This window comes from Daucus carota, chromosome 5 (assembly GCF_001625215.2).
Source record: "Daucus carota subsp. sativus chromosome 5, DH1 v3.0, whole genome shotgun sequence".
In the NCBI taxonomy this organism is placed as follows: domain Eukaryota; kingdom Viridiplantae; phylum Streptophyta; class Magnoliopsida; order Apiales; family Apiaceae; genus Daucus; species Daucus carota.
In genome coordinates, this window is record NC_030385.2 from 25,064,652 (window position 1) to 25,090,704 (window position 26,053).

Sequence of the window (26,053 nt, forward strand, 5' to 3'; positions counted from 1 at the left end):
CAGCTGAAAAACATTGTTTGGAAGTCATTTTAAATTTTTGGTGAATGATCTTGGAGAACAACTAGTGTAGTTCGACTATTGTTCTTCATGAATGTAGTTGAGTTTTTTCAAAATCAGGCTAGCAAACTTATTTGTGAGAAATTGCATCTATTTAATAATGTACATTCCAAGATATTTACTTTTGTCCAAAAAGACATGTCATAACGCTACATTTGGAATTTGAATAAAAAAACAAAAATATATCAAGAGCCTAAATATATTATCAGCATGCTTTATCCATTAGAATGAAAAGGCAGTATTATCGACTAATATGAATACAGATTAAGCAAATACTCTTACATACTTCATATATTCATACACACACACACAAAACTAAATGAACCATTCCTAGGGAAGCAAGAAGAGGCCAGTACAACCACACCCTGATACATCCAAGCATGTTGTAAAACCAAACTCATCTCTACAGATTATCAATTCCAACAAATCATTAACATCCTAAATTAAAGTAGACATAGAATATCATATATACACCATGTTTTATATGCACTGCTATATGATTAATATACATCTAACAAAATACCAATAGTGATGCCAACAAATGATGGTTCAACAGTAAAAGTAAATGCTTCAACTCTTTTCATCCAGGCTGCTTCATCTTGAGTACACGGATATTAGTACCCGTCGCTTGAAGCTTAGAAGTGAAACTGAAGATATACCTACATTATGTAATTGTATCGGTGGACAAATATTTAAAAACTCCAAATTTATAAGTTTCTATCACCTAATGGACCATGGCCATTGGCCAATGTAAAGCGTAGAAATTTTGCATTCTAGAAAAGATATATTTTAGATCAAAAAGAATATAGTTCAGGCATGAAAAGAATAAAAAAAAATGACTCGAGCTAGAATTGGTGGTGTCACAGCTAGGCAAAGCTCAGGCAGTCCTCTGTTACAACAGCTGTGGAGAAAAAAATTACACACAAACACCATGCAGGAGGAAATGATGTTGAGAACATACTCTGTGTCGCAACTAATTTGTTGTTTCCAAAATGGCCAGAAGCATATGATGAGTAATATAGTTTGTGATTTACCTAAATTTATCAGTGCTTTACCAGCGGTCAAAAAATGTATACAAATCAATATATCTCAATATTTTGAGAATAGAAGCGCAGAACTTTACCTATATCATGCAAATGCAAGAATATAACTTATAGTCCCAGTCATTTTTCTGTTGATATAAACCCCAGATCCAGAAAAGGTTTTGCTTCATAATAACTCAAAGATTTAGACCGCGGCACTCGGTACTTTCTATCTGCTCCTTTTCCCCTGCACTCGTATTCCCCGAACATAGCAGTCCTGCAAGTCGACACGAGTAAGATAAGTTTGGCGCAATCTTTAAACAATAAATAGACTTCAGAGTAAACGCATAATGATCCGTACTTGTCTCTTGATGGACATTCCCGGTGACTTCAACCTAGTGGACTTGTGATATCATGATTATCATCAATGTCACAGTACGAACAAATGAACCTCAAGTAGTTTCCCCAGGCTCGTCTCAGAAGGACCTTGCCGCTTCCATTTATGCTGCATATTGAAAATATATACGTGTGGAAACAATGATCTAATGTGAAAATCAATTATGAACTTGTCTGCAGCTGAAATTGTCTAAAGCATAGTAACTGCAGCTAAACTGTTGAAGACCTCACTGCAGCTGAAATTGTGAAGTAATAGAAGTTTTTAAGACCATCTGTGCCTTTAAACCAGCTTAGTTTAGAGAGGGGGTGGGGGTTCTCAGATTAAATAATGCAGTTTACACCTGCCAAAACCAGAGCTGTATCGACAAACCAAGTCCAAATTATATATACAGAGGTCACATTGGTGAGCTAGGAAGGGAAGGGTGAGAAGCTATATACAAAATGAAAACAGCAAGAAGCAAAAATTTTCTGAGATCAACCCAAATTGACCGAAGAAACTCCTCCTATTAGAAAAAAAAAGAAAAGAAAATATGAGGCCCACTATACCAAGGTGGATTAAATATAAAATGCTCAAACAAAAGTTTAAACATGCTGTGGGCATAATTGGACACCATCTATACAACCACATCACTCCCATGCGAATGTCAGTATGATATAAAATGTAAAAGAGGGTCATAACCTGCAAATTCTCAGATCTGTGAACCATAAAGTGTTAATAAGAGTATATCCTAATTGTTTTGGGGAACATGTTCACAATTATTGCAGAAATAACTTTAAAAACTGGTCAGGTAACATATAAATACAGCATATACTAATAAAAGAAGAGAGCAACAGGAAGAGGAAATAAAAAAGGCACTTTAATTTCATCGAAATTAGATGGCAAGTGGACTTTATTAGCCTCAAGCATCTTAGATACGTCCTTGCCAGATTCAAATGCCCTGAGTAAATGATCTTCGATATCTTTCAAAGCTTCTAACAACTTCCTTCCCCTTACAGGTGTATGAACCACTGTTAAACCCTTTCGCTCATTTCCTGAGTGGGTGATGTTAGAATCAAGATCCACTGGTTCTACAGTCTCCTCAACTTGAACTTTCTTTTCATTATCAGTCACCACCGCATTGCTTTTTTTTTTCCATCCATATTAGCACATACCTGCAATATACAAAATGATGGTATACCTGCCAATGCCACGTTAAATCAAGTTTTAATCTATCAAATATTATCTTGTAGAAATTTAATCGAACATTTGATCTACAAACCATGTATAATCTAAAAACAGGGTAACTCTTTATAGGAAGCAATTACAATTATGATATATGAGTCTCAAAATTTAAATTACAACAAAATAGATATGTAAGATTAAAATACAGCTGAAAACTCTATAAGAAATTTAATCGAACAGTTGGTCTACAAACTGTGAGTAATCTAAAATCTAGGTAATTCTGTCTTTATCTCACATTCATTATCATGCAAAATACAAAAATAATAATGATCAGCTAAAGAGAGATAAACTTTATATATACATGAATTGAATCAATGAGACCTTGATAATATATAGATCGAATCAATGTTTAGCTTGTTTGACAAAATGTAGAGTGTATTCACATGCTTGTGTAAACAGAAAACGAAATTGTATTTCATAACTGTACATACATGGGTTTATATAGAAAAGCATGAAGGATCTAGAACCTAACAGAAGCTGCCACCTGTAACAAACTCTACTAACATAATATACCAACTGAATATTCTAACTGTATCATGTAACATCCTTCCTCAAGGTGGATGGCTGTAATAAATTGCAGACATTCAACTTGGAGCTGAGAAACTGAAGTGCAGCTGCTCCCAAAGCTTTAGTGAACATATCAGCACGCTGCTCAGTAGTGGAAATGTGAGTTGGTGCAATAAGACCTCGAATCAGTTTTTCCCGAACAATATGGCAATCGATCTCTATATGTTTAGTACGTTCGTGGAAAACTGGATTAGCGGCAATATAGAGAGTAGACTGAGAATCACAGTAGAATGGTATGGGCAGCTTAGGTGAAATCAGAAAGTTCTTCAGTAAAGCAACAAGCCAAACCACCTCACAACATGTATCAGCCATCGAGCGGTATTCAGCCTCTACAGAGGACTTAGATACGGTATGTTGTTTCTTACACTTCCATGAAACCAAGGAATCACCCAGCTTAATACAGTAACCAGTAAGAGAAAGTCTTGTAAATTGACACCCAGCCCAGTCAGAGTCACAGTATGCAGTGAGGTGCAAAGAAGCTGAGCTTGAAATCAACAGACCTTGTCCAGGGGAGGACTTCAAAAACCTGAGAACCTTAAACGCAGCTTGTAGATGGTCACTACAGGGTTGATGGATAAACTGAGACAAAATATGCACACTGTAGCATACATCTGGACGAGTGATGGTAAGATAAATGAGCTTGCCAACAATACGCCTGTACAGAGATGTATCCAAAGAGTTTAGGAGTGCAGATTCATTGTCAGTCAAGTGATGATTCTGCTCCATGGGAATTGTAGAAGGCTTAGCATACATCAAGCCTGTATCTGTCATCAAATCCAAGACATATTTGCGTTGATTTAGGTAGAAGCCAGCAGTAGATCGAGCCACCTCGATTCCTAGAAAGTATTTGAGAGGTCCCACATCTTTGATCTTAAATTTAGACCTTAGAAAAGCTTTGACCTCAGCATCGAGTACAGCTGAAGCTCCAGTGACGAGAATATCGTCAACATACACAAGAACTCCACAGAAAGCACCATCCTTCACTATAGTGAACATGCTATTGTCACTGTGAGATTGACAAAAACCAAACTGTTTAAGAGCTGTAGACAACTTAGAGAACCATTCACGCGGCGCCTGTTTAAGACCATACAGGGATTTTGTCAATTTGCAGACTGCAGTAGCACTAAAAGACTGTGGGATGTTAGAGAGCAAATGATAACCAGGAGGCATACGCATATAGACTGTCTCTTTGAGATCACCATGTAGAAATGCGTTGGTAACATCCATTTGATCAACAATCCACTGATTAGATGCAGCCACACACAACAGAATACGCGCAGTTATCATTTTGGCAACAGGGGCCTAGGTTTCAAAGTAGTCCAAACCATAGGTTTCAAAGTAGTCCAAACCATAGGTTTGAGTAAATCCACGTGCAACCAACCGTGCTTTGTACCTCTCAACAGAACCATCTGGCAAATACTTGATTCTAAACAGCCACTTACAATCAACAATGTGTTGATTAGGTGGAGGTTCAACAATTTCCCAAGTATAGTTTTCCTCCAAAGCTGTTATTTCAGTCTGCATAGCTTTAAACCAGCAAGGATGTGGGGCAGCTTGTGCAAAAGTAGTTGGAATCTTAATAGGAGTAATGGAATTAACAAACGCTTTATAGGTTGGGTTAACCTTGTCATATGACAAATAGTCAGAGATTTGATAAATGGAGGGTTTAGGAACCATACCTGTAGAGGAGGAGGAGGTGACTGTAGAAGCTACAACATGGCCTGTTGGTAATCCTGTAAAGTCATTGTATTTAGCAGGTATTTTCCTAGTTCTAGTAGGCTTGGTAGTAGGTATCACAGTAGTTGAAGGGGATGGAGGTGTACTGATGTTTTCAGGAGGACCAGGACTCTGTGTATGTGTAGATGTAGATGGAGGTGTAGGTGCACTGTGAGTAGGTGTAACAGTGTCACTAGGTTGAGACTCTGTATGACCAGTATCAATATTGGGAAATAAAGGTGTAGTGTCTGGAGTGAGCATGTCATCAGTAGACTCAGACAACTGAGACTGGAATGGGAATACAGACTCTACAAACTGTACATCTCTAGAGGTAAAGCACTTTCTAGCTTTAGGGTCAAAAATCTTATACCCATTTTTCCCAAATGGATATCCTATAAACACCCCTTTAGTAGCTCTCAGCTACAATTTATCTGTAGGATTTAAATTGGTTGCATAGAAGAGACAACCAAAACTCTTCAAATGAAGGTAATCTGGTGCTTGGTTGAATAAGACCTCAAAAGGAGATTTATAATGCAACAGAGATGAAGGAAGTAGGTTGATAATATGTGTGGCAGTGAGAATAAAATCTCCCCAGAAAGAATTTGGCAGTTGGGATTGAAATTTAAGAGCTCTTGCTATGTTAAGCAGATGTTGGTGTTTCCTTTCAGCTCTGCCATTTTGCTGAGGGGTGTATGGACAAGTAGTATGATGAACAGTCCCTATGGATTTCAGAAAAAGGGCAAGTTCCTCATTGACAAACTCCGTACCATTGTCTGTTCTAATAGTTTGTACAGTTTTATGAAATTGAGTCTTAACATATGCCACAAAGTCCTTAATCAGAGTAGGTACTTGACTCTTATGTCTAAACAAAAATACCTAAGTAGTTCTAGAATAGTCATCTATTACTGTAAGAAAATAATTGCAATGACCATGGGTATATTGTCTGTAAGGTCCCCAGACGTCTAAGTGTATAAGCTGAAATATTTCATTGGCTTTGTGCTCACTTTGGGAAAAAGACAATATGTGTTGTTTGGATAAGTGGCAAATATCACAATCTTTAAAGTTCACACTATGAGGAGCAATGAACTGAAGTTTATTGAGAATAGTAATAGATGGATGTCCCATTCTGTTGTGCCATAAAGACACATCAATCACAGAATTCCACATAACTTTGTTACAAGACAGACTAGACTTAGAAGCTAAAGGACAAGGTAATGGATAAGATTGAGATAGTTGGGTAGTGTGAAGCTTGTACAGCCCATCTTGTAGTTCACCAATCCCTTTCTCCCTCCTCAAGATATGGTCCTGCAAAAGACAATGTGTAGGAGTAAATGTTAGCTGACAGGAACTATGTAAGGTTAATTTTGCTACTGATATAAGATTACACTTAAATGTAGGCACACACAGTACTTCAGACAAACTGAGATCATCTGAAAATTTGACTGTGCCAATGTGAGTTATCTCAACAGTGTTCCCATCAGGCAAATACAATTGTGACTAGAGTCTGGTAACATTTGTCATGATTGCAAGATGATAGGTAATATGATTTGTTGCTCCTGTGTCTATAATCCATGTATTAGTAGACACAAGACCATCATACTGAGTATTGTGAGCATAAACAGTTGAGCAAGAGTAGTTTGTAGTGATGTTACCAGACATATGAGAAGTAGAAGGAGAATTCCAGGCGCTGCTGTGTTTCATAGACTCCTGAATCATCTTGTTTGAGTTGCTGGTATTGTGCATCTGAAAATGCTGTGTCATCAGTACTCTGAGACATAACAACATTGACATTATCAGTAGTATCAGCATCATGAACAGAATTAGAGGACACATTAGCAGCATATTTGTTATTTTGATTATTGAGCTTCTTAGGCTTTGCTAGTCAGGGTAACCATGGAGACAGAAGCATTTGTCTCTGGTATGCCCTGAGTTTTGAGAATAGTCACAGAAGCTGTTTGTATCTGGTGGTTTCTTTGCACCAGCATATGCACCAGTGTTGTTCCTGGACTTTGCTGCACCTTGAAATTTCACATTCATCGCCATATTATCACCAACTGGAGTGTGAGCAAGCTTTGCAAAGTCTCTCTGAGACTCTTCTTGTAGCAGGAGTGAGTATGCTTGATTCAGAGAAGGAATTGGCTTCATCATCAACATTTGACCTCTCACAGCAGTATATTGATCATTTAATCCCATCAGAAACTGACTTAGCTTCATTACATGCTCATATTCATCAATTCGCCTTGCATTTTCACATGTACAGTTGGCATTTGTACAAATACATCGAGGCAGTGGACTGAAATTATCAATTTCAGCAATTAGAGTCTTAATTCTCGTAAAATATGTAGTAATAGACAAGTTTCCCTGATTCACAGATGCAATCTCCTTCCTCAACTGAAATACTCGAGGCATATTCGATTGAGAGAATCTGGTGGCTAGGTCATCCCAGATCTCTTTAGCAGTTGAGAAATAATTAACACTATTTCGTATCTCAACAGAAATAGAGTTAAGCAGCCAAGACAACACCATATCATTACATCGAGACCACATCGCATAGTTAGGTGAATTGCTAGCAGGCTTAACTAGAGTTCCATTAATAAATCCGATCTTCATTTTTGTAGATAATGCTACAGTTATAGCTCTACTCCATTGACGATAGTTTTGCTCAGTTAACAGTTGAGTAACGATAGGAGTACCTGGATTATCTGAATTGTGGAGAAAGTATGGATGACTTGCATCAATTAGGTTGGATGCAGTGCCTGATACAGTCGCAGCATATGACGCCATTGATGAAAGCTTCAATCGACGAGCAGAGAAATCGACTTCGAGCGCTAATTGTAGTGATGACTAAGAACAGCGGAAGAATTAAAGATGGAGATGAAATTTGAGAGAACCTGGCTCTGATACCATGACAAAATGTAGAGTGTATTCACATGCTTGTGTAAACAGAAAATGAAATTGTATTTCATAACTGTACATACATGGGTTTATATAGAAACGCATGAAGGATCTAGAACCTAACAGAAGCTGCCACCTGTAACAACCTCTAACAAACTCTACTAACAGAATATACTAACAAAATTTTCAAACATCTTGAAGATCATCTCCTGCCCAAACACAAAAAACTAACCGTCCGAGATAAGGTTAGTTCAAAACTTTAAATCATGCAGGTTAAATTGTAGGGAGTGATGGGAGGAAGTTGCTGATAACAGTTAGACCCGGTTGTAATCGGATTAACCCGAGTAAAGGTAAAAAAACAAAGACATTCAAGTCGGGTATAACCCAGACTGATTGGAGTATCCAAACTGAGGGGAAAATGACTGAAATAGGCACAGTTTTGTATGGGGTGAGAAAAATTAGGAGGGACAGAAAAGGTCTTTTTCCAAAACCTTTGTATTCAGGAATTAGGATTATATAGATGGATATCCATTGATCCATGGATAGTCCAATTAGATTGTGAAAGGACATTACAGGGCATGATTGCTGGAAGATAGTTTAAAAAAAGAAGGGCAGAAAAGGTCTTTTTTTATACTGCAATGCTAGCACATATTTAGAATATATTGATTGATTGATTATTTACGGTTGGTTGGCAATTATATTATAAAATTTTAATATTCTTGTTATATCAAATGGGGAAGAAAAATAATTAAATTTTTATTTAAAATAGAAATAGATATGGTTTATAAATTTAATTAAATTGTAATTATCATCAAGTTTAAAAAACTTATTTTTAGGAAAAAAATAAATCAAGTTTGTAAAACTTAATATAAATAATGGAATCAAGCAGAACGGATATAGCACATAATCCTTTGATTCCCAAGTGTAAAAAACACCTAACAGTGCATTACTTAAAAGTGACTTAAATATGTAGCATTGAGGATTGAAAAAGCAACATACACATGAAACAAGTTACATATACTCTATTGTAAAAAAACGAGAAACATAACTAATCGGTGCAGGCACCGATTAGCGATTAATGAAGAAATCGGCGATTAATTGGACTATTAATCAAACCAGTAATCGGTATTAATTTAGTATTATTTATAATATAATTAAGTAAATATATTATTATTTTTAAAAAAATCTAATATATTTTCAAATTTTAAAATTTTGACCGATTAGAGACTGCTTTTTGATCGATTAGGTATCGATTTTACAAATTTTTATATTAATTAGTTTTTTATCCGATTTTTGAAATTCGCATTAGAATTCGTCCGATTATCGATGAACTGGCCGATTAATCGCTGAATCGGCCGATTTTTAGAACAGTACCTATACTGTTATATATATATGATTTTGATATCCATTCCACAAAAGCATATGCAGCAAAAGATCTACAACAAGCTGTAGTTAAATCAGTGGGGGTTTTGGGTGTTGCTGGTAGATCAAACAATGCAAGATGGACTTCTAAAAAGCTGATAATAGTACATTATAATCGTAGACTTGAAACAATATTATTATCTCCATAATCTCTCCAATTCTAAACTCAATCAATTAGTAAGTAACAATATTACTACCTAAACTATAGGTTTTGTTCGAACATATTAATCTCTTGATGACAGCTGATACATTAGGATATTACAGCATTACGATCTCAGTAACATCTCGAATTCTAAATTCGGCAAGTAACAACTTTACAATATAAACTATAGACATTCAAACAACAAATCAATATAGTAATCTTTCTAGTTCTTGACGACAGCCGATATTTGATGATAAGGTGTCAAAAAAGTAGTTATTAGAGACACTTAGTCATCCTTTTATCTTACGGGTAGTCTAAGGAGTGTACCATTCCCCACGGAAATTTCGGCGAGTTACGAACTTCTGCACCTTGAATATCTGTATATACCGAATGCATTCCGCTCAATAACGCTAAGCTTGGTTTATACGAAAAAGAACTCCAGAACTCACCATTCCTAGTGACCAATTTATGTGTTTTAGATCTGATATCATACCAGCTACTATGTCTATATGTTTCAACGAGTTCCTATGTGTTTTAGTCTATATGTTTCAAAAGACAAATCAACGAGTTCTAACTTGTACTTCTATGTCTGCAGAGCACTAGCATCCTCCTTGTCCAAATAGTAACACCAACCATCAAACTCATATTCTGCTCATCAAGTTCAATACACAATGCTCAGGTCATCCCTTAGTTTCGCAATACGAGGCGACTCCGCCTCACTAGGATAACTAAACGATGGAATCCAAATAAAATTTTCCATTTCAGAATCAAATTTTATCAGTTTTAACTTCCGAGTTTTTTTTCATCCGATGCATTGTAGAGCACCAATAAGGGCATAATTTTGAAGTTACACACGGAGATGTATAATCAAGACTGTGGACATATTTGCTATAAGGCTCCAAAAAAAATCAAGAACTTTTAATTTTTGCCAGGCGTGAGAAGAAGAACAATAAAATAAAGTAAGAATAACTAACTTGTGCTCATAACATACAACCAGCTTGTAATTACTCTTCGATTCATCAAAACCAATACTAAGAATCTTTAAGCGAAAAGTATCAAGAAATCGTTTTGGATATATATCCGGAAATTTTCGAGAAATGGTAAATTCAAAATACTTACGAACCTCCGGGTTCCAAAAAGAATACTTAATGTATCAACCCGACAAGAGATGGTCATGTCAAACATTAAAATCAGTGGCGGATTCAACTTTAAAAATAAGGGGAGTCGTATATAATATTTTATAATGGTAATTAATCGGTTTATATTAACACGCTACATCGGTAAATTTAAAATCAACTTTAATATCATTTTTTATATAGTAAAATTTTCAATTTTTTTTACTTAAATTAGTCCATTTTTCAAATTCGATCTTTATTTATCCGATTATTTATATAGGATAGGCTAACTGATTTTATTAAAATATTATGTCAAGTTTATCATTTGTTATATGTTCTTATTTTATTTATCTATAAGAGGCTTGCACTGTTATTCTGATGAAGACACATTTATCAGTATGATGTAAGAATTTTGAAGTGGTACAACCATGATATCTTAAAATCGGTAATGACTACCGCAAATTATTAAACCATCAAAAGAGAGGAATCAATTGTAAACTATGTTTCACGGATCGGATTTTAATCGATCAAATTTTTTTCGGATCGGATTTTATTTTTAATGATTCATATCCGCTCCATTAGCTCTTGGATCGGATCGGACCGGATATCCGATCCATTGACAGCCCTGATCCACGTGGGCTCGGACCAAACCGCTCTTCCTTTTCTTTTTAGTTAGGAATTTTGATGAATTTAAATAGTTGAATGTAATAAATAATTGGACATTTAGCTCTTCCAAATTAATTTAAGTTTTACAAAATTATGAGTCTTTTTTTGAAATTAACATGTTCAATTTGTGATTAAATTTGTCATATTTTTGGGTAGATTACCAAGTCAACCATCAGAGATGTATGTATAAAAATTCTAGCACCTAAAAGATAACATTATTATACTCTATATTATTTACGTGTTTATTTTTGGCAATTTGATATTGAATTTTCATGAGACATTTATGAAGATTTTAACTTAATAAATAAATTATTGTATGAATAAGTACATATAAAAGTTTATTGGATGATAACTAAGTTTAGGACCGGAAGGAAAATTGAAACCGGAATCAAAAAAATTGACTAAAACTGAATCGTATAAAATCGAAGTGAAACCGAAAATCAAAGAAACGAACGGATTTTAATAGTCGCGTTTCCAATTATTGGCTAAAACTAAATCGAAAAACCCGATGTGAGCCAATCATTTAAATAAATATATGAATATAGTATAGATATTATTTACTTTAAAAATTTAAACTATTAAATAGATATAAGTTTATGGATTATTTATCATAAAAAGATATATGTTTATGGATTAATACATAGTTGGCATATATCATGTTAAGTTATATTTAAATTAGGGGGGGAAACGCGCTCCAAGCGATTGAGAAGACTATATTATATATTTTTAATATATATTTCAGTTTATATTATCAATACACATGTACATATAAAACCTCTTATCAATATTAATGAATTTTAATATTATTATCTTAAAAATGCCTATTATTTTAAGGGTTCGGGGCTCATATTCAATACTTTAAGGGTCGTTTGGTTGGAGAGCGGGTATGAGGTTGGAATTAGGAATCGGGTTGAGGTTGTATGGGGTTGAGGTATTATTTTTAATATCATGTGTTTGGTTGAGTGCTGGAATGAGCATATCTGATTTAAAATATTTTTAAGTGATTAATTATAATTAATTTTTAAAAATTTTGAAATAATTTTTTTAATATATTTCTGAGTCATCAATCTCATTTAGTACTAATAATTTGAATTTAAAGATATAAACAAAAATGAAAATAAAAGAAAAAAAAGTTGATTCCTCAAATCCATGTTTCAGACCCACCCATTCCCTTGGGTATGAAAATCTCATACCTTGTAGGTTTGAAGTATGAGTTTGAAGGAAAAAAAATTCAACCAAACACCAGAAATGAGTTTGGAATGGACGAAACTCATACCTCATACCAGAAAAGCATGAACCAAACGACCCCTAAACACATGATTCACACTAAAACCTCAACAAAATAAATAGGAAAATTCCTAATATTAACCGACCAATACTTTTTGTTTCTTTCTTTAGTTGGGTTATGTTTATCTGCTTCTTCGGTATGAATCACATTCTTGGTTGTCGAGTTATTGACACTTGGAACTAAATCCTAATAACACGTAAAGTTTTAGGTTAAAATTATACTACACTGAACACGAGATCCCTTGTACATACTCAAACAACATATATGATTATATAAGAAAGTAAGAGCCAGATCTCCTCCGCAGATGGCATCATTGCCACTGATGCACAAATCTAGTATCACGCTCTAATGAACAGGGTATAAGTTAACTATTTAAAACAATGTTAACAAAAAGTTTAAGCAATGCGCAAGGTTAACTTCTGATTTTCCCATCATCAATTTCTCTTTTCGTCTTAGTATTACAGTCATCATTTATACGAGGTATCAAAAACTCGGATCAGAGAAGATGAAATTAAGAAGAATATATCCAAGTCAACATATCAATATTTAATATATAAGAAAATTTTACAGAGCTCGACACAATTTTCACTTTGTCTACTTAATATTTAATATATTTAATATTTAATATATAAGTAAATTTTACATTGCATAAGTAAATTGTGATTAAAGTAGCCGTGAAAATGTCACTCATTATTAAGTTTTTGTCATTTTACAGTTCAAACAGCATTGTAAATGCTTGCTCTCAGAACCATCTTTTTAAGCTTATTCATAGCAGAAAACTAAGTCAAGCCTATCAAGATTGCAGAGTCAAGAGGCTTGTGAGGTGCCACACCGTCAACCTTCACACATGAGTGGCCTGCAGAGTAGACAATTTAATAATACATACATGCCACAACATACAGGAAGTAGATGAGGTGTCTGACTAAAATCAACAACTCAATTTTCAGACAATAAGCAAAGAGAGTCTGTAGATTTATATTAGTTCTAAGATGTCTATGATCGCATTCTCCTATCCAAATCTTAAGCACTTTCAGATACCTTGGGTCATGGATCAGATGAGAGGTCGAGATCACCACGCAAAACCTCTCCAAATATATCCTGCTCAGTTTATTTAGAATTTGAAAACAAAAATGGGTAAATATGTTACGCTGTTAAAGTGCCTTGAATAAATAGAAATATGCATTATACCGGAAGGTAGATATGTATATCTCACCAGCCCAAAATGGAGGTACTCCACTTAAGAGAATATATATATAGTAATAGCATCAGACAAAGCTTTCGCGAATTTATCATAAACACCTGCACCAAGTCTGAAAATCAAGACTCTGGGACAAAGGACTAATTGTAGAGTTTTTTCATCACTAAAGTTTGACGCAACTTTGTAAGAAATCGGGGCCAACTCAATACTGACAGAGGGAATTAAAGTTGATAATTATTTTTCAAACCAATCAAAAACAGCCCTGAAAACTGATTGCTGAATATACCAATACTGAAATATATAATGCAATTGAAAAACATATTTTATTGTAGCATCATACAGCCAATTAAAACCTCAATTGCATTTTTTTACGCATTTTATAGGAAGACAGTTAGCTGGTTGTAGTTACCTTCTTGCACGAGAATTGTATTTGCACAGATGCATGTTTGCCCAGTATTACGAAACTTAGTCTCCAGCTGCAATTACATATTTACACAATGGTAAATAATGAGCCAAACTTTTGCTCCCTAGTACAAAACAGAATCAGTGAAAAGGTGCAAAAACTTGTCAATAATAAACAAAATATATAAGTCTCTGTGCACTGCTATTTTGATTCAGATCAACCGCTCCCAGCTATATGCTCATACAAATAGCACAATATTGTCAAAAAAACCCTCAACATAGTAAAATAAAGATTGGAACAAACATATCAGCTTACAGTTCCTTTAACGGCTACTCCAAGCTCCGCATCATCAAAAATTATGCAACGCGCATTTCCTCCAAGTTCAAGGGACACCTAAAGACACAGAAGTTAAAAGAATGAGCACACTAAAAACATATATAAGTCAACTTGTATCTGCTAGTCGTTACCTTCTTAACAGTCCCAGCAGCAGCTGCCATCAAATTCTTGCCAACAGCTGTCGATCCCGTGAATGTGACCTTTCTTACCTAACCATGTTTTGGAACATATAAGATTCCGGTAATTTTTATATCCCTGCTATAGGAGTGTCAATATAACCTTGTGTGTGTTGGCGAGGGGGGGGGGGAGGGGGGCGTAGATAACATTGATAGTGCCAATTCACAAGTAAAAGCTGATGATAGATTGTAAGTTACTTGAGTGCTTGCAAGTAAAGCATCCCCAATTTCAGGTGCAATTCCCATAACCACATTCACTACACCCTACATAATATAATAAACGGTTTTTCTAATGTGTGCCCAAGGGCACACAATAAGCACCAACTCTCATGAAAATGGCTTCTTTTGATTGGTAGAATTGGTGCAAATGCAGGGGGGCCATCAACATTTATTATCCATCCACCAATCAAAAGCTAGTATTCTCATGAGATAACAATGATAGTGCCAATTCACAAGTAAAAGCTGATGATAGATTGTAAGTTACTTGAGTGCTCTCAAGTAAAGCATCCCCAATTTCAGGTGCAATTCCCATAACCACATTCACTACACCCTACATAATATAATAAACGGTTTTTCTAATGTGTGCCCAAGGGCACACAATAAGCACCAACTCTCATGAAAATGGCTTCTTTTGATTGGTGGAATTGGTGCAAATGCAGGGGGGCCATCAACATTTATTATCCATCCACCAATCAAAAGCTAGTATTCTCATGAGAGATAGTGACTATTGTGTGCCCATGGGCACACCATAGAAAATTCGTATAATAAATTACACAAAAAAAATTTAGAAACATTAATAACATACAGGGAAAAAAAAAAGACAGAGAGATTGGCAGACCACAAATATAAGTTAGTTCAGCTAGGGTCTTGCGACAGCCATACACATGCAAATTGAGTAAGTAGTAAATACATGATTATATAAGAAAGTAAGAGCCAGATCTCCTCCGCAGATGGCATAATTGCTACTGATGCAGAACTGAAGATCCTAACTTTTAGATGAAAGAGAGCTAGCAAACATCCCATATATCCTCTAAAAAGCAATGAAAGTCTTGAAAGTCTGAGTATATATGGAGATAAATATCAAGTAGGTCACTCGTTTCATCCAAATATATCAATTGAGTCACTGATTCCCAAATTGACTCAAATATAAGTTAGTTCTGCTAGGGTCTTGCGACAGCCATACACATGCAAATTGAGTAAGTAGTAAATACATGATTATATAAGAAAGTAAAGGCAGATCTCCTCCGCAGATGGCATAATTGCTACTGATGCAGAACTGAAGATCCTAACTTTTAGATGAAAGAGAGCTAGCAAACATCCCATATATCCTCTAAAAAGCAATGAAAGTCTTGAAAGTCTGAGTATCCTGTTTATTACATAATTTTTATATGGGGATAAATATCAAGTAGGTCACTCGTTTCATCCAAATGTATCAATTGAGTCACTGATTCCCAAATTGACTCAAATGAGACACTCATTTGAAAATTTTGTATCAAAAATATCACTCTATCGTTAGTCGAAATTTTGAAAGTATTATATATTGAGTTTCGCACTTTTTTTATGAATGGTATTACATCCAAATGAAAGATTCCGAGTTCTACTATTTTCGCTAATATTTTTAGATTTTTAAAATTTTATCAACTATTTATTTTTAATTTTTTAATTGTTTTATTTGATTTAAATAAAAATAAATAGGAGATAAATTTTTAAAAATCTAAAAATATTATCTAAAATACTAGAACTCTGAATCTTTCGTTTAGATGTAATACCATTCATAAAAAATGTGCGAAACTCAATATATGATACTTTCAAAATTTCGAATAACGATAGAGTGATATTTTTGATACAAAATTTTCAAATGAGTGTCTCATTTGAGTCAATTTGGGAATCAGTGACTCAATTGATACATTTGGATGAAACGAGTGACCTACTTGATATTTATCCTTTTTGATATGTCATAAAGTTCTAAGCCTCATAATATACTATCAAAACAATACAACCTCATTACTCTCTATAAGCTTAGACTGTACAAATTTAACGACTCTTTCGCGACCAGCACATATATTTATCTGGATATTGAGCATTTATAATCCGCAACTTGTTTTGGACAAGTAATTTAGAGAACCACAAAGGAGGCCACAATCAATGAACATGCAAATAGTTAGATCAAACCAACCTGAGTGTACAATTTCTATTCTTCCAAAGTACCTAAGTTTCATGCCGCAAGCAACAAGTTCAAGTTGTTGCCCGACTTCTCCAATTTTAGTAGTGACAAGACATTTAAAGTCGGCAATTTTAAAGACCTTCTTAGTTTCATGCCCTATGAACCATGTCCGGTTCGTAAACTCGAGGCGTATTCTTTGGACGAGGGGAATGGATGTTGTGGTGGTTAGGGCTGTGCATTCGGTTAACCGAAATCGAATTTTTTTTCGGTTAACCGAAACCGAAATTATGGAAAAATCTCTACCAAAAACCGAACCTAAAAATATTCGGTTTTAAACCGAAACCGAAATAGATAATTCGGTTTTACCGAAAACCGACATTTAAAACTGAATTTTAAGGAAAATATCAAAATTGCAAAAAACATTCAGAAAGCTTAAGTTTAGTTATGATCAACAATTTAATAAAATAAGAAATCTAAGTTTTGGATACTCTACTGCTTTGATGTTCTGCTTCTTGAATGTTTGTTTTTGGTATGCTACTCCAGCCTCCATCATCCAGTTCTGCAGTGATGCCGGTGCTTCAATGAATCAAGTGGTTAATGAATTACATGAAATGAGTGAGAGTGACGGATGAATTCCTTGAATTGAATCCGAGACCGGAGAATTAGATATGAACAGCCAAAAATAGGCCATCAGGAATATATCAAGTCAATAGGGTATTAATATTTATAACCGCGGTTAAAAACCGAAAAACCAAATTTTGGAAATTTCACTACTGAAAACCGAACCGAAATTTGTATTTTGGTTAACCGAACCGAAATTTTTTTGGTTATTCGATTCGGTTTCCGGTTAACCGAACCGAATGCACACCCCTAGAGGTGGTGGTGTTTGGAGTAAGATGCATTGTTTCAGACCATTTGAACAATTTAGGCGTTTTCGCTACCTGCAACAGGGTTTCAAGGATGGCGATGAGATTGTATATTATGAAATCGGTAAGATTTACCGTTTTAATCACAAAATGGGTACTTTTGAGTTCATTCCGGGTGTTAAATCTGCTCCCATGTGTGACTGCTTTACATATACACCTAGTTTGGTTTCTCTTCAAGGAATGACCTCTATTTATTTGGAAAATCAGACTTTTCCACTTGATCATTGCTCTACAACTCCTCTGCGATTAATTGATTCACTAAGAGATCATTTACCATGTTAGATGACAACTCAAGTGTTCATTAGAAGTCCAGTTTTAAAGTTGCAGAGCATAAGGCCCTTTTAACTTATTTGGAATCTGTGCTTGTTACAATACCCTCCTTTTTTCCATTCATACTCAGGTTTTGTGATCAATGATATTTACCATCTCAATCTTTTCTGTGCTCTAAAGATGCATCTTAAAGTTATAGAGCTATATTAATGACAAACAGATATTACAGCAAGGCAGCAACTACCATAACTTGTAACAGTGTGATGTAACTATTCTGTAGAATTTGAAGGGCGAGTAAACAAGAAGCTATCAAGACGTAAATAAGTAAAATCCATTACTAATCATTCTTCTACATTTCGATCTAGTGTAAATTACATAAGTAACTTGAACTTATAAGTGCAATAAGCATAAACAAACTGCTTCCTGGATGACAAGTAATTGCTCTTCTATATACATTTCTGATAAATATACAGCTCATTTAAAATGACGTTACTGACATATTAATCTCTCATAGCTCAACCAGCACTATATACCAAACCTCTGCCGAGTGCCGACCCATCCAAATCCCCAACTTAAACTCACTCATTTCCTTCTTTAAACCAGTAACCACCATCACGCTGCAAATCCATCACATAAACCTCTGAATTTCCACTTTTCACTTTCCCCGAACGTATTCCCTTAATGATCCATCTTTCTTCACCACCCGCAATCTCCCACTATTCTCCCCATCCAAACCAACTCTTCTCGAATCCAACCCTCATTCCTATCACTCCAACTCATATCATGAACTCCCGAATTTCCACCTTCTCTACTAAAGGATCCCTCTTTTCTCACCACCGGCACACTCTCATTACTCTACCATCCGTATCACTCAAATTCAATCCCCTTACACTTCTCCCATGCCTCTTCTTTCTCACTTTCCCCTTATCCCCCTTATTCAGCAAATTCCGCTTTCAACATACTCATCAAAAGATCCGATCTTTACCCCTTTCTCACCACCAGAACCACCAAATTCATCAATTCCATCACTAACTCTATCCAAAGATCCAATCTGTACCCTCTTTTCATTCCCTAAACCCCCAAATTCATCAATTTCCTCATTAACCCTCCCATAAGGCCTAATACTATGAACAACCCCTTTCAGGAAAAATCTTGGAGAAGGGAATCTATCAACAGTCTTAAACAATTCAGGCCCATCTTTCTCAGACCACAGATCAAGCCCACCAGGCTTCTGAAACCTATCAGCCAAGACTTGAACTTGTTCATCAGCACTAGCTGAACAACTTAGGTGCTTTCTCAACAACTTCCCGGGGTCTTTCGAGTTCCGGGACAGCACCTTTCAGCTCAGCCCTCTTCCTCGTTTCATAAATTTGTCTCTCCCAAGCTAATCTTGCCTTAAGGAGCTGTTCGGCTTTCTTGGCTTGCATTCTTTTCCATTTCCATTTATTGACCCCACCTGAGAATGTTCTGGGCCCACCTCCCATTTGAATTAGTTTTGATGGTCTTGAGGTGGAAGTGAGAGAGAGGTGTGAGAATTTGGGGATGAGGGTAAAGAGTGTTTGGCCTGAAAGATAAGTAGATGATGAGATTGAGAGATTTTGAGGGGTTTGAAGGGGGAAAGACATTGACATTTAGGAATTTGCCAAACAGCCTCCTAAGCTTTGAAGATGATATAGAAGCAATGATAAATAATGAATGCTAAATACCGGCCTTCTAGGTTGTTCTTGATTTTCTTTAACTTTGTTGTGAAAGACCTAAATTAAAAAAAAAATTACGAAAATAAGTAGGGGATGAAATGTAATATAATGATTGGGTTTTATCCCACTTTCACATATAGATGTTATTTTTTGTTCCCATTACAAAATTGAGATTTTGGGTAAAATTTCGAACTGTTCTCCCTGTGGCTGTAGCAGGCAGATACAAACATGTGTAATATAAGTACATAATGCCAAGGTGTCAGTCATTCAAAGAAAAAAAAAAGGAAAGAAAAAGGAGGAGGGTAAGTTCAGCTTACTTAGGGGTGTTTGCTTCATGGTTAATGAGCCCGCTTCACAGGAATCGGAACCTCAATCCCATGCATTAGTGTTTCGATTAGTTATTTGGTGGTATGGAATGGGAACCCCAATTTCTTTAGGTGGTTAAATCATACCCTTCTCACCCCTTGGGTTTCTATACCATTCTTATTCTTATTCCCATTCCCGGTTCCTATTCCCAACCTTAATCCAAACACCCCCTTATTTTTATAAGTGAAAAATAGTTTTATATTGTCATTTTGTTAAATTTGCCAAAATTTACAATTTATTAGTTATAAAATTTTACTATAACAATAAAATATTACAAATTATATTTTAAAATGTTTTTAATATTTTATTCAAAATAAATAAAAAAATTTTGAAGTCAATTTTCAACAAAAATAAGTGACTAAAAGGGTTAAAATTTTCAACACTGTGTTTTTGCCGCCTTTCTTTCTACGCTTTATATAAAAGCACACTCTACAATTACAATATTGTTAAGTTTTATGTGGTAGCTTGTAAAGTTTGTGGTAACTCTTTCATTGACACTTCAAGTTTTCGGTATTGATAGATTACTTGACTTATCCACAGGTGATAGAATCAACTATTCTATTCCATACTTACAACATTTCTACACAGCATACTGAAGCAGCAGGTGCATATTCTCTCAAAATACTCTTACAGCAATTGCGGGTTATACAGATCTATTGTATTAAAAATAAGAAAAATTCACTGAATAGTCAGGTGTAAGATGCTTATTCTGTCCTATAGTCAAAAGGTGCTCCGATGCAGAATGCTTAATCGGTGATACTCTGTTATAAAATACTTATTCCACCGCTTATTTTGCAAAAGTCATACCTATCTAAAAGTAATAAAAAAAACATCACTCAAACTGTATAATTAATTGAGGAATTATTGGAACGGAAAAATCTGAAATCTATAAACCTAAGAATGAGGGAATCCTCAATTAGGGGTGTTCGCGGTGCGGTTTTTTCCACGAACCAACCCGCGCATGCGGTTTGAGAAAATTCGTAAACCGCAACCGCACCGCGTAATATAAAAACCGTGTAAACCGCACCACAAAATTGCGGGGCGGTGTGGTGCCAGTTCATGCGGTTTGTGTGGTTTATACATTCAAAAAATTTATACTTTTGAATGGCAATATAAATATAATTTTAATTATATGTATTTAAAAATAATTTTTATAATAGATTTATATACATATATATATATATATATATATATATATATATATACAAATTTAGAGTTACGATACTCATCAAAAGAAATATAAACTAAAATATAAGTATGATAATGATGAAGATGAAAAGATTTCAACGCTAACAATTTATTTTATAGAAAACAGATATAATTATAATATTTAATTTGTCGCCTTAGACCTAACCTTAATTTATATTGTAAAATTATTAAAATTATGTTGAGTAACTTGAACATATATATAGACACACATAGGAGATAACATTATAATAAATAATTTCTTCAAAAAAGACATTATAATAAATAATCTATCTACATAATATAAATATTTGTAATTATATGAGATATATTTTTAATAGTAGAAAATAGCGGTGCGGTGCGGTTTGAACCGCACTTGTATAATGTCAAACCGCAACCCGCACCGCGCGGTTTGTTAAAATTTCAACCCGCAACCGCACCACGAAAAATAAAAACCGCATTTTGCGGTGTGGTGCGGAGCGGTGTGGGCGGCTTGAAGCTACAAATTTGACGCCTAGCCCCTAGGAAACCCAAAGACAATATTTGTGGTATGCATTATGATTAGACAACAAAGATTTTATAAGAAACAATATTACTTCCGCAGATTTAGAGTTAAAACACATACCGTACCACAGATGAACAGGGAGGATGCAACCTGTCAGAATACTGCAAGTATAACAAAAACATTAAGTAAGCAGTGAGCACTGACACAATCACTAAATTAAACTCCAAGCAATCTCCATACTTTGAGACCAGAGTACGTAAATTCACATATGCCTACCAAACACCATTATAGCAGACCTTTCCTACCCTCCTATTATAGCAATACAAAACAATTCGACATTTGATTGTTTAGTAATCAGTTTCAGATCCAGAAGTGTAGGGAAATGACTTAGCACGAACAGACACCATCCACATCCATGATTTAAACTGAAGGAATTTTCGAAATTATTTGCAAGACCTGGATGAAAGCAATTATTTAAAGCTACATATAGCAATGAGGACATAATGCATGACAATGGATACTTAGTCAACTACCATACGCCAGACATGGCAAGAAAGGGCAGAATGGCTAATTCAGTTTAAAAGTGAGGGCAATTTGGGGGAAGAAGAAGTGTTGTCACAAACTAGTGGTATAAAAGGACTAGGACAATGAAGGAAGGCTGTTGATTTATTAGTTATATGTTAGAAGTGGGAGAGAACTTGGCCTCTTAAATTGACAATATTATTGTACATAGCTCAGTAGGAGCTTATCAGTATATTTCATAATTCAAACTTCCTCGTGTCTTGTTAGTCTGCTGTGTAAATTTTAATAATCACTAGCCCATCAGTAGTGAGTAGTGTTCTATTACAAAGGAATTGAAATGATAAGTTACAAGTTAATTATGTATGAGTTAAATCGTGATCCTACTCTAAATAAATTTCACAAAGCACTCTGCATCTAGTTCTAGCAGTTGTAAAAGGAAGCATCTTCAGTATTAACGATGCATTAGAAATTTTAGTTTGAAAAAAGCACAAAAAAAATAATATATATATATATATATATATATATATATATATATATTACCAAGTAAAAGGACAAAACTAATCAATGAACAGTGTACATGTGCCAAAATATGAACCCAAAACTCTACATGTGGAATATTATATAATCCAATCATTATTTAAAATCAAAATTCAACAACCCTTAAATCTTGATTCAAACTAGCAGTTAAGTTTTATCATGACAAGCAATCTTAATTTAAACTTATATTTCAAGTTTTTATATCACAAACCAGAGAGAAGTGAGACAGAAGATCAGTTCAAATAATGGTAACTACATAGACTTCATCATAAAGTGTAAGAAAAAAGACGTCCCTGATTTAAATAGTTAAAGAGATCAGTCATGCAACAAAAAAATCCCCTATATAAACCTGCAGGCCATGGAGTAAGAATTTTTTAGTATTGTATCAAAATACCCAAATATTCTTCGTTTCCCACCAACCACCTATGTTACATAAGAACTCAACAATTTGATTGCACATATTGTGCTACTAGAATACTTCCGATATGCTGATCCAAAATATTCCACTTAATTACTAGCTGGTAATAGAGAATATCAACAATATAAGATTACTTAAACAAAAGAAATAGACATGGACATATCACCGCTAAAGAAAAAGTGATAGCAGGTTGTTAGAAGCAAGGGGTTCATCAATCACCTGAAACTACAGACCATTAAAGAACTGACCAACTATTCTGGCTTCTTTAGAATATCCAATCTGGTCTTTGCATTCCTGTCAGATGATTGTTTGAATTGTTCAATCATTAAGATATCTGATCTTCTCATATCCAACAAATTACCATTTAAACTAATACTTTTACGTAAAAGGCGATCATGTAAGAGTCAAACAGTTCCCTTTGTCCACTTATATCTCGTGTTAAATCTATGTAAAAAACTTGAACTCCAATACATGGCCATACAGCTTTAACTGGTTTTCTAATTCATGTAGAAGAGAATAAATTTGACTAGCGGCTGGGTGACATTTATCAGATGCTGCAAACTGATGAATCTTGCTTTCCATTTCAATCCAACTAGAGCCAGGGCAACTTTTTTCAACACCAAGTTCCTTCATAGCTGACCTCGTTTTAGCAACTTCATTCCATCGGTTTGCATCAGCATGCATGCTGACTAAAAGACTGTAATATCCACTATTGTTTGGCTCCAAAACCATTAGCATATTTGCTGCAACTTGAGCAATATCCAAGTTTTTGTATAGCTTTGACCCTCCTAGAACTGCGCCCCAGATTATAGCATTTGGTTCCATTGTCATGCTTTGTATAAGTTCTAATGCATCTTCGAAAAGACCAGCCTTGCACAACAGATCAACCATACATCCATAGTGCTCAATTTGTGGTGTAATCGACAATTCATGTGTCATCTTTTTAAACCATCTGCGACCCACTTCAACTAGTCCGGCATGAGTGCAAGCACTCAGAACACTAATAAATGTAACACCATTAGGCTTTATATTATCTTTCTCCATCCTGCCAAACATTGAGATTGCTTCTTCAGCAAGCCCATGTACTGCCAGTCCTTCGATAATCGAATTCCAACAGAATAAATTCTTCTCCTGCAACTTGAAAAACACAACAAGAGCTCTTTCCAAGCTCCCGCATTTTGCATACATATCAATCAGCGCAGACCCAATATAAACATCAAGTTCAAACCCATTTTGCATAACATAGAGATGAATATCCTTTCCCAGGTCAAGCGCCCCAAGATGTGCACAGCTAGAAATCACAGTGGTCATCGTAACCTCGTCAGCTCTAACTCCATTCATCCTCATTTCACTAAACACTGTCAATGCTTCACTATACAACTTATTCTGAGAATAACAACTAATCATCGTCGTCCACGAAATCAAATCCTTTTCCGGCATCTCTCTAAACAACAACTCACAACTCCCCATATCCCTCACTCTCGCATAACCATTAATCAAAGAATTCCAAGTAGCCACATTCCTCTCCGGCATTTCATCAAATAATCTCCTCGCAGAACCCATATCGCCACCACGCGAATAACCTGAAAGCATCGTAGTCCACACAAAACCATCCCTCTCAGGTATTTCATCAAACACCTGTCTTGCACCCACAAGTCTCCCAAACCCAGAGTAAAAATCAATCAAAGAAGTCTGAACAAACACATTTGAACCAAACCCAAATCTAAAAATCTGCCCATGAACAGATTCTCCAAACCCTAAATCAGAAACTAACACACAACCTTTAATTACTGAAGGAAATGTATAGCTACTTGGGCTAACTCCAGCTCTCAACATACTTAAATAGAAGTGTAGAGCTTGGACGGGGTTTAGGCAATGAATAAAAGCTTTGATTATAGCATTATATACATAAGCATTGGGGGATTCCATCTCGGTAAATGCTCGAACTGCATAATCTGTTCGACGAAATGTAGAACAGGTTGTTATAAATTGGTTCATATAGAAGCAATCTTGCACAGCATTGTTCTTGATCATCGAGGCATAGAGGCATTCGAGTTCTTTTAAGTTGAAACATTTTTTAAAACAGTTCATAACAGAATTGTACATGTGATTTTATTAACATTACATGTACGATGTATGTAATATGTATGGCCACAGGCAGAGGTGGCCAGCCGGACCGATCGAATTACTCTTCTTTTACTATTGTAGGTGGATACTCATTTTCTTGTTTATCTATTCTATTACGCTAGGGAATTATGCCCGTGCTTCGCGTGCGGGTAAAATTATTAAAATATTCATTAAAATGAGGTCGGAAAATAAATAAAACCAATATTAACATTCGATATTATGTATATTTACAGATACTGCATCATCAAAAAATTAAATATTTGGGATTTATAGATTGGGATTTATGCAATCAAAATATAGTTAAAGTAAAATTTGGATCTAAATCATACTTATTACTTTATTAAGTTTTATATATCACATCATTTTTTTTAAATTATAGATTTCCGATTATCAAACGTTAGGTTATATCTGCATAAATTTTAAATAATTGTAACATAAGTGAGATTTTTCTTTTACCAGTACATAAGTGAGAATTTTTATTTTAAGAATTTTGTTAAATATGATAACTAAAAATCTATGTTGATTCCAACAGTTATTTATTAATATTTAACAATATTATTTTATAATTCTTGATTTTCATATAATTGTTGATTTCTATAATTAAATTAAATTTCAAAGCAGGTAAAAAATTGGAATTCAACCACTCATATAACATGATTATATGAAAATTAAAATTTAATGCTAACAAAATATTGGTCGGAACAATCTTAATTAT

The 26,053-nt window shown here is 34.8% G+C and overlaps 2 protein-coding genes across 3 annotated transcripts; both read right to left on the reverse strand.

The window, feature by feature from the left end:
• Positions 1-3,231: 3,231 nt before the first annotated feature.
• LOC108221460 (uncharacterized mitochondrial protein AtMg00810-like) lies at positions 3,232-4,551 on the reverse strand. Its single transcript, XM_017395337.1, has one exon. It carries the CDS (start codon positions 4,549-4,551, stop codon positions 3,232-3,234), a length of 1,320 nt encoding a protein of 439 aa, XP_017250826.1.
• Positions 4,552-13,157: 8,606 nt separating this feature from the next.
• LOC108220088 (pentatricopeptide repeat-containing protein At1g06143) lies at positions 13,158-25,413 on the reverse strand. Of its 2 annotated transcripts, none has more exons than XM_017393751.2 (8): positions 23,431-25,413; positions 21,855-21,895; positions 14,577-14,654; positions 14,425-14,502; positions 14,116-14,182; positions 13,722-13,807; positions 13,547-13,606; positions 13,158-13,364 (listed from the first exon to the last, which is right to left on the reverse strand). In XM_017393751.2, exon 1 carries the CDS (start codon positions 25,315-25,317, stop codon positions 23,656-23,658), a length of 1,662 nt encoding a protein of 553 aa, XP_017249240.1. In that variant the 5' UTR covers positions 25,318-25,413; the 3' UTR covers positions 13,158-13,364; positions 13,547-13,606; positions 13,722-13,807; positions 14,116-14,182; positions 14,425-14,502; positions 14,577-14,654; positions 21,855-21,895; positions 23,431-23,655. The 2 variants fall into 2 exon arrangements, with proteins under 2 accessions (XP_017249240.1, XP_017249241.1); XM_017393752.2 differs by having other exon boundaries at positions 14,116-14,233.
• Positions 25,414-26,053: the final 640 nt, after the last annotated feature.